At 48.8% G+C, this 13,429-nt stretch overlaps 1 protein-coding gene across 1 annotated transcript; it reads right to left on the bottom strand.

The window, feature by feature from the left end:
* Positions 1-687: 687 nt before the first annotated feature.
* LOC105469145 (mitochondrial ribosomal protein L58) lies at positions 688-12,011 on the bottom strand. The gene is made up of 6 exons (XM_011719788.3): positions 11,685-12,011; positions 6,642-6,678; positions 2,200-2,259; positions 1,568-1,650; positions 1,306-1,475; positions 688-1,028 (listed from the first exon to the last, which is right to left on the bottom strand). The coding sequence occupies exons 1-6, from the start codon at positions 11,868-11,870 to the stop codon at positions 944-946; spliced, it is 621 nt and encodes a 206-aa protein (XP_011718090.1). The 5' UTR covers positions 11,871-12,011; the 3' UTR covers positions 688-943.
* Positions 12,012-13,429: the final 1,418 nt, after the last annotated feature.

Below are 13,429 nucleotides of genomic sequence, written 5' to 3'. Positions count from 1 at the left end.
TTCTGTTGCCAGGCTGGAGTGCAGTGGCGTGATCTTGGCTCACTGCAACCTCTGCCTCCTGGGTTCAAGCAATTCTGCCTCGACCCCTGAGTAGCTGGGATTACAGGTACCCAGCACCTATTTTAGTAGAGACAGGGTTTCACCATGTTGGCCAGGCAGGTCTTGAACTCCTGACCTCAGGCGATCCACCGACCTCAGCCTCTCAAAGTGCTGGGATTACAGGTGTGAGCCACCAAGGCAGTTTTTTTTTTTTTTTTTTTTTTTGGTGAGACACAGTCTTGCTCTGTCGCTCAGGCTTAAGTGCAGTGGTTCAATTACGGTTCACTGCAACCTTGAACTCCTGGGGGCTCAAAGTGATCCTCTTGCCTCGGCCTCCCGAGTAGCTGGGACTATGGACATATGTCACCACGCCTGGCTAATTTTTGTAGTTCTTGTAGAGATTAGATCTCCCTATGTTGCTCGGGCTGGTTTTGAACTCCTGACCTCGTGTGATCCTCCTGCCTTGGCTTCCAAAGTGTTTAGATTACAGGCATGAGCCACCATGCCTGGCCTGTGTGTTCTTTCACAGCAGACACCAGAACCCTTTCCTGTTCCCCAGTGCTGTGTCAATAACTGTGCAGCTGATTTAACTGAGAGAAAAGGTAGGAATTGTTTTCTGAAGCATTCTGAATGAGAAGGGAAACCTAATGAGTTTTGAATTTTATTGTGGCTAACACATTAGATGCATTATTAAGGTTTGACAATATGGTGACTGCCTATAAAGACTTTTGCAACCAGTGCCTGTAACCTTCATTCCAAATGAACGTTCTTGTGATGGCTCCAATGTTATAGACAAGCATTAACAGCCAAAAAGAAAAAAGGAAATCTCCTTATGGTGTGAAAGGCCTCTCAGCTGCAGCTGCCCTGACACCCAGACGAGCCCTCCCAGCTGCAGAGGGTGATTTCAGTCCATGTCAACTCTCCTGCTTGTCTTTACAGCAGAATGAATTCTCTTTTGTCTCAGCCTTTCCCGATTCATGTTTTCTATCCTGAAAACAAAAAGACTGCAATTAGGCCCAGATGCTCAATCAGTGCTTTTCAAAGTGGCAAGAGGAGTTGGAAGCTCAACGGGAAGCCGGGAAGCCGGGAAGCCGAGCAGTTATACCAGCAGGCACTAGCCCGCAGGCCTCCGTCCCAGGTCAGCATCCTCCTCTTCCTAGAGCTTCTCCCATGGCCGGCCTTGGACTCTCCCCTGCCCCTTCCTTACCTGTGTAGACTCTTGTCCACACAAATCAGTTTATAGCAACTTAGGGCATTTCCTGGTACCTGATTCTCTGAAGTTTAACATCTTCTTTTGTTGGCTCCTTGGGTGTCTCGCTGGCCTTAGCGATCATGTCTCGAATTTTCTGCAGGCAGTCTGCCAGATTCCGGAACTGATAGCGGCTGCTCTCAGAGGTGAGGATCAACTCTCCTAACCTGTTGATCTTGTTTTTATGCTGCAGAAGACAAAGGAAAAACTGGAGTCCTACAGAGTAAAGGTTTAAAAGCCACTGAGGGATTTCTAGGGAAAGAAAGGAATGGTGGTTACCATGATGGCTATCTTCTGCCGCACAGGCTCTGCGATCCAGTCGGCAGTTGCCAAATGGAACCTGACTTCCGCCTTGGAATTCACTGTGGATGAAAGGGAGAAGGGAGCATGGGTGCCTGAGACTTCCAGGAAGGATCAACCCCCGGGTGACCAGTGACCATCCTGAAACAAAGGGAGGCCAGAGACCTAACCATGTACATTCTAGCCTATGTCCAAGTTGGCTATGAACAAGTCTGCAAAGACAGTGAGGCACTCTTGGGCAAAAATAGACTTCCGGTAACTAAGCACCCAGTGCTTCTCTTACAGTTTTACTGGGTTGAAAAAAAAATGGAGGGAACGGGTTGCACCAGAATGAAGGAAACCTGTTCTTGGAGCTGGCTGCCACCTCACACTGCGATTTCTCTTTGTTTAGACTCACGAGCCGATCCTAGTCCTAGCAACCCGTCTGAGAATCTGAGAATGTCTGAGAATCAGACCACATTCAAAAGAATAGAGAGGATTATTATAAGCCGGCAGTATTAAAGCTTCTGCTGAAAAATCCCTTTATTCCATATGAACATAAACACAGAGTTCCTCAAGCCCACCTCCCAGCTACATTTTAAAGCAAAAGAAAGCAACAAGGCACCCCGTACCTTTGTTCACATTCTGCCCCCCAGGACCACTACTCCGACAATAAGATATTGTCAAGCGATCTGTAAAACAGAAGAAAGTACACACACAAAACTGATTACCTCATGGCAAATGTGCAAACTGCTAATTAACTATCAACACAGCTATCCCTATTATATATCTTTCTCTTTCAATGACTTTTTTTTGTTTGTTTGTTTGAGACAGAGTCCCACTCTGTTGCCCAGGCTGGAGGGCTGTGGCGTAATCTCGGCTCACTGCAGCCTCCACCTCCCGGATTCAAGCAATTCTCCCGTCTTAGCCTCTTGAGTAGCTGGGATTACAGGCGCGCGCCACCACGCCCGGATAATTTTTATATTTTTAGTAGAGACGGGGTTTCACCATATTGATCAGGCTGGTCTCAAACTCTTGACCTCATGATCCACCCGCCTCGGCCTCCCAATCAATGACTTTTATATACAGTCATCCCTCAGTAGCTATCAGGGATTGGCTCTATGACTCTTGTGGATACCAAAATCTGTGAATGCACAGTCCCTGATATAAAATGGTATATTTGCAAATAAGCTGCACATATCCTCCTGCATACTTACAACCATCTCTAGATCGCTTATAACACCTAATACAATATAAATGCTATAAACACTATGTAAATACTTGTTATACTGTATTTTTTTTGTGTGGTTTTTTTTTTTTTTGAGACAGAGTCTTACTCTGTCACCCAGGCTGGAGTGCAGTGGTGCACGGTCTCTGCTCACTGCAAGCTCCGCCTCCCAGGTTCATGCCATTCTCCTGCCTCAGCCTCCCAAGTAGCTGAGACTACGGGTGCCCGCCACCACACCCAGCTAATTTTTTGTATTTTTAGTAGAGGTGGGGTTTCACCATGTTAGCCAGGATGGTCTTGATCTCCTGACCTCGTGATCAGGCCTCAGCCTCCCAAAGTGCTGGGATTACAGGCGTTGAGCCACTGCGCCCGGCCTATACTGTATTGTTTAGGGAATCATAAGAAGAAAAAAATTCTGCACAAGCTGCAACCATCCTTTTTGTTCTTTTTCAATTTTTTTTTTTTTTTTTTTTTAACAGTCTCACTCTGTCACCCAGGATACAGTGCAGTGACGCAATCAAAGCTCACTGCAGCGACCATAGCTCACTGCAGCCTCAAACTCCTGAGCTCAAGTGATCCTCCTGAGTCAGCCTTCCAAGTAGCTAGGACTACAGGCATGTACCACCATACCCTGCTGATTTTTTTTTTTTTAAATTTTTTGTAGTTATGCAGTCTTGTTATGTTGCCCTGGCTGGTCTCAAACTTCTGGGCTAAAGTGATCCTCCCAAAGTGTTGGGGTTACAGGTGTGAGCCACCGTGCCCAGCCTCTTTTTCAAAGATTTTTGATCCACAGTTGGTTGACTCCGTGAATGTGGAACTCACAGATACAGAGGGCCAACTATATATATAAATGTAACATCTGGGTCAGTGAAGCTGGAGATTATTCAGATGTCAAAACTGAAATTAGAGTAAGTAATTTTCTCAAAGTCACACAGATAGCAAAAGTAAAATCAGGACTTGGCTGGCTGCTTCTAGCCCCGTACATTCCACCTGATCTGCTGCCCTCACTTTATGCTGCTTGTTTTCTGTTTGTTTTAAAGCAAGGATTATTTCAAAAGTTCAAACTAAGGGACGGAGTTAGTTTCATCCAAGATGTGGTGGATGTGGAATCTCAACAGACTATATAAGCTCCAAGAGGGCAGGACTGTGTCTTATTCATGGTGTGTTCATGGCTGTTCCCTGGGCCTAGCTCACGGTTAGTGTTAAAACATCTGTTGGATGTATGAGGAGCTGGGAGCTCTAGCTTCAAACACTGGCTCCATCACGAAGTGACCATGATCTTGGCAAAGTCTCATTGTTTTTCTTGGTCTAATTTTTGTTTGTTTTTAATCTGTAAAATTAGGTTTCATCCTTCCCTTTTTATAATTAATGAGAAGCAGTCTTGTCATATCTGAGGAATGGAGGGAAGGCATTATATTGGGAAAATCTGAGTAACTGCAAGAAGTTTGGGTGGCAAGGAACTGTGGCACCATGGTGGCAGAGAGCTGGCCTCAGTGAGCAGTAGTGACTCATCTTGGGACTGCTTTTAAGAGGATTTCCTCCTTTGGAAAAATCAAATTAAATCCACTTTCTGACTAGGTAACAAGTGCACGTGCCACTGCAGGGGAACAGTTCTGCCACGGTGATCGCTGGCAACCTTGCACATGGGCAAAGCTTGAGCTGCAGCTGACTGAAGTCTTTATAGGAATGGAATGCTTCGGGATTCATGAGTGTGGGAGGCTGGTGAGGAGCTACTACCAGGCCACTGCCCACTTGCCTGCCTGTCTCCCCCTAGGAGGCTGTCACGAGACACTTCTCTTCACCTCCAGTTCTGATGAGATAGGAGGCTTTCTGCCTCCTCCCCTACACACATGCTGCCCTTACGGCACAGCCTCGTTTTTATTTTTTGAGACAGGGTCTCACTCTGGCACCCAGGCTGGAGTCCAGCGGCACAGCAGCCTCAACATCCCAGGCTCAAGCGAACATCCCGGGCTCAAGGGATCCTTCGGCCTCAGCCTCCCAAGGAGCTGAGACTACAGGCAGGCACAGCTTCAAGCTATAAAACTGCTTTGCTGCAGCATGTGGCTCCTCAGCCACAGGGTATCCTGTCCCTTGGGTTGTGGTCATCTGGCCTCTGTTTCAGAGTCATCTTGAGCAAGGGCCACAGGAAACCAGTACCTTTGGTTGCTCTTCCTTGCACTGTCTATGGAAGTCATACACTGTCTGAATCTCAAAAAGGCTCATTGTTTCTTTACAGGCTGTAACTGTTAGGCCTTGCTTATGCTTGACAGGTACAAAATTTTACAGTTATGCAAATGGTTTATTTACATGAAAATGTCTCTCTTGTCTCCTAGCCACCAAGTTTGTCTTATCTCTCTATTCCTCCAGGCAGTCACTGCATTCCTTTCAGATCTAGATATCTTTCTACACAGATATGGATATAAAAATAGACACAGATATATTGATACAGATATTCAGAAATAGATATTTCAGGCCGGGTGCAGTGGCTCATGCCTGTAATCCCAGCACTTTGGGAGGCTGAGGCGGGCAGATCACGAGGTCAGGAGATCGAGACCATCCTGGCTAACACAGTGAAACCCCGTCTCTACTAAAAAATACAAAAATTAGCCGGGCATGGTGGCGGGCACCTGTAGTCCCAGCTACTCAGGAAGCTGAGGCAAGAGAATGGTGTGAACCTGGGAGGCGGAGCTTGCAGTGAGCAGAGATTGTGCCACTGCACTCTAACCTGGGCGACAGAGCGAGACTCCGAAAAAAAGATATTTCAGAGATATAGATACGTAAAACACAAATGGTAGCTTATAAACTCTCCTGTGTCTTCCTCTTTCGATTCATCTATTGTAAAGAGTGCTCCACGTCATGAGAATGTCAAGAGCTCTCCACTCAGGTGGCACACGGCACAGTATGATGTGAGTGGCCACGCCATCATTTATTTGCTATTCTAAATAATGCTACAAAGATTCTACTTCTGCACACCCAGAGACGGTCTCTTCAATTGGGCTGGAGAGATCTGGAAGGAATGTGTGAGGGATGAGAGAAATGACTGATTTTTTCTTTTCTTTTTTTCCTCTGAGACAGAGTCTCGCTGTGTCACCCAGGCTGGAGTGCAGTCGTGCAATCTCAGCTCACTGAAACCTCTGCCTCCCAGGCTCAAGTGATTCTCGTGCCTCAGCCTCCCGAGTAGCTGGGATCACAGGCACACTCAGCTAATTTTTGTATTTTTATTTTATTTGAGACTGGGTCCCGCTCTGTTGCCCAGGCAATGGCAGGATCTTGGCTCACTGCAACCTCTGCCACCTGGGTTCAAGCAATTCTCCTGCCTCAGCCTCCCAAGTAGCTGGGATTACAGGCATGCGCCACCACACCCGGCTAATTTTGTATTTTTAGTAGAGATGGGGCTTCGCCATGTTGGCCAGGCTGGTCTTGAACTCCTGACCTCAGATGATCCACCGGCCTTGGCCTCCCAAAGTGTTGGAATTACAGGCGTGAGCCACTGTGCCTGGCCAAATTTTTATATTTTTAGTAGAGATGGGGTTTCACCATGTTGGCCATGCTGGTCTCAAATTCCTGGCCTCAAGTGATCTACCCACCTTGGCCTCCCAAATTGTTGCGATTACACGCATGAGCCACCATGCCTGGCCAACTGATTTTTTTAAAATTTTTTATTTTTTCCAGACAGAGTTTTGCTCTCATTGCCCAGGCTGGAATGCGATGGCACAATCTTGGCTCACTGCAACCTCCACCTCCTGGGTTCAAGCGATTCTCCTGCCTCAGTCTCCCGAGTAACTGGGATTACAGGCACATGCCACCATACAGCCAACTGATTTTTAAGAAAACAAAATTACTTACTTAGAGGGATGTCACTGTCGGCTTGCTTTGCACCATCCTGTAATGTAACGTACACACTGTCAAATAAGTATTACCTGCTGGGTAACTCCTAACTGGTTCAAGGCAACAAAGAAATGATGTAAAGTCACAACACAAACATTATACGTTAGTATTTTCGGGTCCCCTGCAAAATCATATCACAATGACAGAAAAAGCATCCTTAGACTCCAGAGGTACCACCTCAGAAACACTCCTCTAGGAGAATGGATCTGATGTCTCCAGCCTTCCCTGCCCTAGCCTTAGCTAGTGTCAGGCACCATCAGAGGCCTGGCTCCAGCAGGAGGAGGAACCACAGGGCACATGCATCAGGGAGCCTCCAAAAGCAACACCCTCTGTCAACCTGGAGCAACAAGCCTGGCAGGCCGGCCGGGCGCGGTGGCTCAAGCCTGTAATCCCAGCACTTTGGGAGGCTGAGACGGGCGGATCACGAGGTCAGGAGATCGAGACCATCCTGGCTAATACAGTGAAACCCCATCTCTACTAAAAAATACAAAAAAACTAGCCGGGCGAGGTGGCGGGCGCCTGTGGTCCCAGCTACTCGGGAGGCTGAGGCAGGAGAATGGCATAAACCCGGGAGGCGGAGCTTGCAGTGAGCTGAGATCTGGCCACTGCACTCCAGCCTGGGTGACAAAGTGAGACTCTGTCTCAAAAAAAAAAAAAAAAAAAAAAAAAAAAAAAAAAACACCCTGGCAGGCCACCCTGTTCTTTCCGGGCCACAGGAGACTCCCACACGACGCAGTCCATCTTGGACAGTGACTGTAAATGCACCCTGAGGGCTTCTGTCAAACTAACTACTCACTCTAGGACTTCTCACCTCCATGTCTCTCTCTCCCTTACCGTTCCTCAAGCAGCAATGCCCTTCAGCCTTAAATCTTTGTATCCACAAGGCCCAGTGCAAACGCCACCCACTCCAAGGCTTTTCTGGCCCTCCAGGCTCAAAGCATCAGTATCCTCAGGTGCACTCTCCCTAACTGCCTTCATTTCTTTTTTTTTGAGACGGAGTCTCGCTCTGTAGTCCAGGCTGGAGTGCAATGGTGTGATCTCAGCTCACTGCAACCTCTGCCTCTTGGATTCAAGTGATTCTCCTGCCTCAGCCTCCTGAGTAGCCGAGATTACAGGCACATGCCACCATGCCCAGTTATTTACTTATTTTTTTTTTGTATTTTTAGTAGAGATAGGGTTTTACCATGTTAGTCAGGCTGGTTTCGAGCTCCTGACCTCAAGTGATATGCCCGCCTTGGCTAGGATTACAGGCGTGATCTGTCCCCCAAAGTGGTAGGATTATAGGTGTGAGCCACCATGCCCAGCCCGCCTTCATTTCTTTTATCTTAGAATTATTTGGGAGTTGGCCTGGTGCGGTGGCTCACGTCTATAATCCCAGCACTTTGGGAGGCCGAGACGGGTGGATCGCTTGAGATCAGGAGTTGGAGACCAGCCTGGCCAACATGGTGAAACCTCCCCTCTACTAAAAATACAAAAAAATCAGCTAGGCATGGTGGCACACACCTGTAATCCTAGCTACTCGGGGAGGCTGAGGCGGGAGGGTTGCTTGAATCCAGGAGATGGAGGTTGCAGTAAGCTGAGATCATGACACCGCACTCTTGCCTGGGACACTGCACTCCAGCTTGGGTGACAGAGCGAGACTCCATCTCGGAAAAAAAAAGAAAAAGAATTATTTGGGGTGAAACCCTCATCCTACTCCACCTGTCTGCAGCACTGAAGATCGTGGGCCACACCCTCCTTCCTGAAGCAGGTTCTGTCTGTTCCTTCTGAGATTTTCCTTTTACCTTCCTAGGACTCTTTCTCACTCAGATAGCTCTTTGCAACTTTTAAACACTGACATGCCCTTGAAATACTTCTCTCTCTCTTTCTTTCCCTAGAATACTTCATCTATGCTGATGAGAATAGCCTGTTTTTTGTTTTTGTTTTGAGACGGAGTCTCACTCTGTCGCCCAGGCTGGAGTGCAGTGGTGCAATCTCGGCTCACTGCAACCTCTGCCTCCTGGGTTCAAGTGACTTGTCCTGCCTCAGCCTCCTGAGTAGCTGGAACTATAGGTGTGTGCACCACGCCTGACTAATTTTTGTATTTTTAGTAGAGACGGGGTTTCACCATGTTGTCCAGGCTGGTCTCGAACTCCTGACCTCAAGTGATCTACCCACCTTGGCCTCTCAAAGTGCTGGGATTACAGGCATGAGCCACTGTGCCTGGCCAGAAAATAGCCTGTTTTTGACACCCAACTTTCTGGCTCAAACTCAAACCTTTCTCCTCAACTCCATACCCATATACCCAACGACTACTCAGCATCTCTTCTCAGATGTCTAATGGACTCAAACCTTAAGTCTCCTCAGAGGACTTCCCTTACTAACAAGCTGAGGTAGCCTCAGCACTCTGTTGCAGCACCCTGGTCTATTCATCACACTACCTCTCACTACCTAATGGTTTCCCTATTTGTTTACTGCCTCCTCCTTCCACTAGAATTAAGCTCCACAAAGGAGAGAGATCCTGTCTGTTTTGTTTATCATGGCTGTATATGCTAGACTGAAGTAGTGACTGACACAGTAGGTATACAATAAACATCTCTCATCTCAGTTAATAGCAACTCAATCCTTTCATTGCTCAAGGCCCCAGACCTGGCTGGGCATGGTGGCTCATGCCTGTAATCCCAGCACTTTGGGAGGCTGAGGCGAGCAGATCATTTGAGGTCAGGAGTTTGAGACCAGCCTGGCCAACATGGTGAAAACCCTGTCTCTACTAAAAATGCAAAAATATGAGCCGGGCATGGTGGTGCACGCCTGTAATCCCAGCTACTCAGGAGGCTGAGGCACAAGAATCACTGGAACCCAGGAGGCAGAGGTTGCAGTGAGCTGAGATCACGCCACTGCACTCCAGCCTGGATGACTGAGTGAGACCCTGTCTCAAAAAAAAAAAAAAAAAAAAAAAAAAGGGCCAGGCATGGTGGCTCACGCCTGTAATCCTAACACTTTGGGAGGCTGAGGCAGGCAGATCACGAGGTCAGGAGATGGAGACCATCCTGGCTAATACGGTGAAATCCCGTCTCTACCAAATAAATAAATAAATAAATTAGCCAGGTGTGGTGGTGGGCGCCTGTAGTCCCAGCTACTCAGGAGGCTGAGGCAGGAGAATGGTGTGAACCCGGGAGGCAGAGGTTGCAGTGAGCAGAGATGGTGCCACTGTACTCCAGCCTGGGCAACAGAGCAAGACTCCGTCTTAAAAAAAAAAAAGGCCCCAGACTTCAATTCCTCTTTTATTCTCACTTCTCATATCCAATCAGTTAGCAAATCTTGCAGGCTTTCTTTCCAAAATATGTCTAGAATCTGACCAATTCTCATGACTCCTGCTGCTTCCACCCTGCTTATCATCTCTTGCCCTATACTGCAATCTCCTTACTTGTCTCCCTGATCTTGGCATCCTCCATCTGTTCTCTATAAGGCTCTCTGAGTGATCCTTGTAAAACTAAAATAATTCCATTCTCCTGCTTCAAGCTCTCCAATAGGTCTGCCTTACATTCAAAGGAAAGGCTGGAGGCCAGTACGTCCTAGAAACAGGCCTTTTCCCAGCCATCCCTCTCTTTGGCTTTTCCTCCTGACTCGCCTGCGGAGCCACACCTAGGGACTGCTACTGCCTTCAAGTTATTACACTTTCCCTTCCCTCTGCCTGCGATGCTCATCTCCCCCCTATTCTCATGACTTGCTGTCTGGCTTCTTCCAGGTTGTTATTCAAATGTCACCTCATTGAGGGCCTTCTTAGACAATCTTACTTAAAGTTGCCATCCTACTCCCTACCTCTGGCACTACTTCTGCCTTCTTGGCTTTATTTTCTCCAAAGTACTACCTCACATATTAGTCCATTTACTTATTGCCTGTCTCCCTCCACCAGAACATAAGCTCCACAAGTTTTAGAATTTCAATTTTGGGCCGGGCGCGGTGGCTCAAGCCTGTAATCCCAGCACTTTGGGAGGCCGAGACGGGCGGATCACGAGGTCAGGAGATCGACACCATCCTGGCTAACACGGTGAAACCCCGTCTCTACTAAAAAATACAAAAAACGGCCGGGCGCGGTGGCTCAAGCCTGTAATCCCAGCACTTTGGGAGGCCGAGACGGGCGGATCACGAGGTCACAAGATCAAGACCATCCTAGCTAACATGGTGAAACCCCGTCTCTACTAAAAAAATACAAAAAACTAGCCGGGCGAGGTGGCGGGCGCCTGTGGTCCCAGCTACTCCGGAGGCTGAGGCAGGAGAATGGCGTGAACCCGGAAGGCGGAGCTCGCAGTGAGCTGAGATCCGGCCACTGCACTCCAGCCTGGGTGCCAGAGCGAGACTCCGTCTCAAAAAAAAAAAAAAAAAAAAAAAGAATTTCAATTTTGTTTGCTACTCCATCCCCTAGCCTAGCACAGCTTTTGTTGAGTGAGCGAGTGAATTAATGAACAAATGAATGGATATTCTTTTCCAGTCCTGTAAGTGGAAGCTCAACAGGTTTGGGTGGGTCTTATCTCTCTTGCTCCAGGGCTTGATTCAGTGTCTGCACACAGCGGGCTAAATAAATGCTCCTGAAGGAACGATCGAGAAGCCGTTTTATTCGCGTGTCCTGGGGTTACTGGAGGCAATGGTCAGTGTAACGTCCCAAAGGGTAGCAAACAACCTGGCAGCCTCTTGCCTTTATTGTCCGCCTTGGGGGGGCCAGAATGCCCATATTTCCCCTTGGGACTGGAATTTGGTCTTGAGGGCCAAGGAAACGAACGTGGAAAAGCTGGCGGCCCCGAAAGAAGTATACCCAGCCGGCCTTCTCGGCTCCGGCACATCTCGCGCTACAAGAAACACCCCACTCCCGGCCAGGTTAGCGCGGACAGCCAGCCCCCTCCCGCGGCGACCGTCACGCAGCCCCCCGACGTAGCTCCACATCCGGCCAATGGGGCCCGGGGTTCCTAACGCCACCCAACAGCCTAACAAAACGCCCCTTCCGTCCAGTCCTTCCCGGCTCACCGGGACCCTCCAAGCGGTGTCCGAGCCCTGAGATTCGGGGTAGAGCTTGTCCAGGCTGTAGATGCTTTTGAACTCAGTGCCATCTTTCTGCTTGTGCAGCGCCCGGCGTGGGCACCGTGTGGGCGGTGGGAGCAGCCAGACTCCGGCTCGGTTCAGGCTCCAGCGCAGGCACCCGGTGGCCGCCATGCTTGGGTCTTGCGACTGTTTCCGGCGGGCGCTTTCTCCCAGCGGTCCGCAAACTCCAGTGGCCCTCAAGCTTTGGTTCCGCGCAGTTTCTAGGGCCCGCCGAGGGGAGGCGGCAAGCTGGGGTTCCGGCTATGCTCCCGGGCCGGCCGCCTCCGGGAGGCCTGGTTGGCGGGAGAAGACGGTGGCCAGACAGCGAGCTACTACAGGAAGAGTGTCCCGATCTTGTGTGCCCGAGAAACACCACTTCTCTCCCTTTCAGAGTCCGTGCCCTCCGCCTGGACCGCCCCCTGCCCAATTCAAACATCAGCGAGGCCTGCCCGGCAAGCCTGGGGCGTCTCCCGCCCCGCGCTTCCCAGTCCCTTTACTCTGCTCTAATTTATCTTTTTTCTCTTCCTTTACAAAAATCACTCAGTCCTAATTGTCTAATTGCTGTCTCCTAGCTGGAACGTGAGCTCCAGGAGGGCACCGGCTCACTGCTGTATCCCCAGCACCGAGAACATGGCACATCGTGGACACCTCATGAGTACTGATAAAATGAATTCTGCAGGAATGTATTTTTGAAAGCTGGGTTCTGGTAGACCTGAGTTTTAGGAACGCCAGCCTCTTTTTACAAGGCAGCCTATGCGCAAATTCCCCGCTGAACACGTGTGTGTAATGGCTTGTACCCAGCAGCTCTGCAGGACAAATACCAGATGGGAGGAGGAGGCAGGTCACCAAAGAAAGGTTCGCAAAACGTGGAACGTCATCCCCCGCCCTTCAGCTTTATGGAGCAAGATGGTGCTTTCTTCCAGCCAGGAGAGAGGGGGCCCCTGGGGAAGTAGGGAGAGAATTCAGAGAACTGCCGGCTAACTGGAACCCTTTCATAGCGCCGTTAAGGGCTGAACTACACACAAGTTCCAATTCTGAAAAAGGTTCAAAGTCGAGCAAGCAGTGTTTGAAAACAGCTAAACCTTAGTTATTTTGTTGAGAGGCAATGTGGTAAATGGAAACAAGGCTAAATAAATGTTCATAATTATTAGTAATGCTAGCGATTGTTTCTTAATGTAGAGTTCTATTTTTAGAAACAAGCATAATTCTCTAGAAAAATGTGCCCCCGGGGATGCTGGCTGATTTAAACAGGAGATTGTTATTAAACCAAGCTTTTACCATCTCAGCATCATTGCTACAGCAAATCTTTAAGAAGGAATAAACCACTTTCCAAGCACTGACTTTATAAGCTCAGATAGGAAGGGGTGACAATTGACATATCTCGGGCTCTAGGTTGGGAGGAGTCTCTGCCCTGTCTGACTTAGTCCCAAGACCTCAAAGGGAATAGAGGCATCTCCATGGCAACTGGAATAAGCTGCTCAGGGGAGCAAAACCAGGCATTCACTCAGTTCCGGGGCTAAGGGGTTATAAGTAATAAAGTCAGAACCTTTCCATTACATCATTGCTCTGAGGCTGGGCTCCAGCTCTGCACCTGACCCAAGGCAACAGGAAAAGGAAGCTGCAGGTTTCCATGGCCCCAAATAAACACAGCCTGCTCGGGCCATCTGGTGGCCTGGATTCTGGGAGAGGAG

The sequence above is a fragment of the Macaca nemestrina genome, chromosome 17, assembly GCF_043159975.1.
Source record: "Macaca nemestrina isolate mMacNem1 chromosome 17, mMacNem.hap1, whole genome shotgun sequence".
NCBI classification, from domain to species: Eukaryota; Metazoa; Chordata; class Mammalia; order Primates; family Cercopithecidae; genus Macaca; species Macaca nemestrina.
This window is presented reverse-complemented; position numbering and strand designations above follow the sequence as displayed.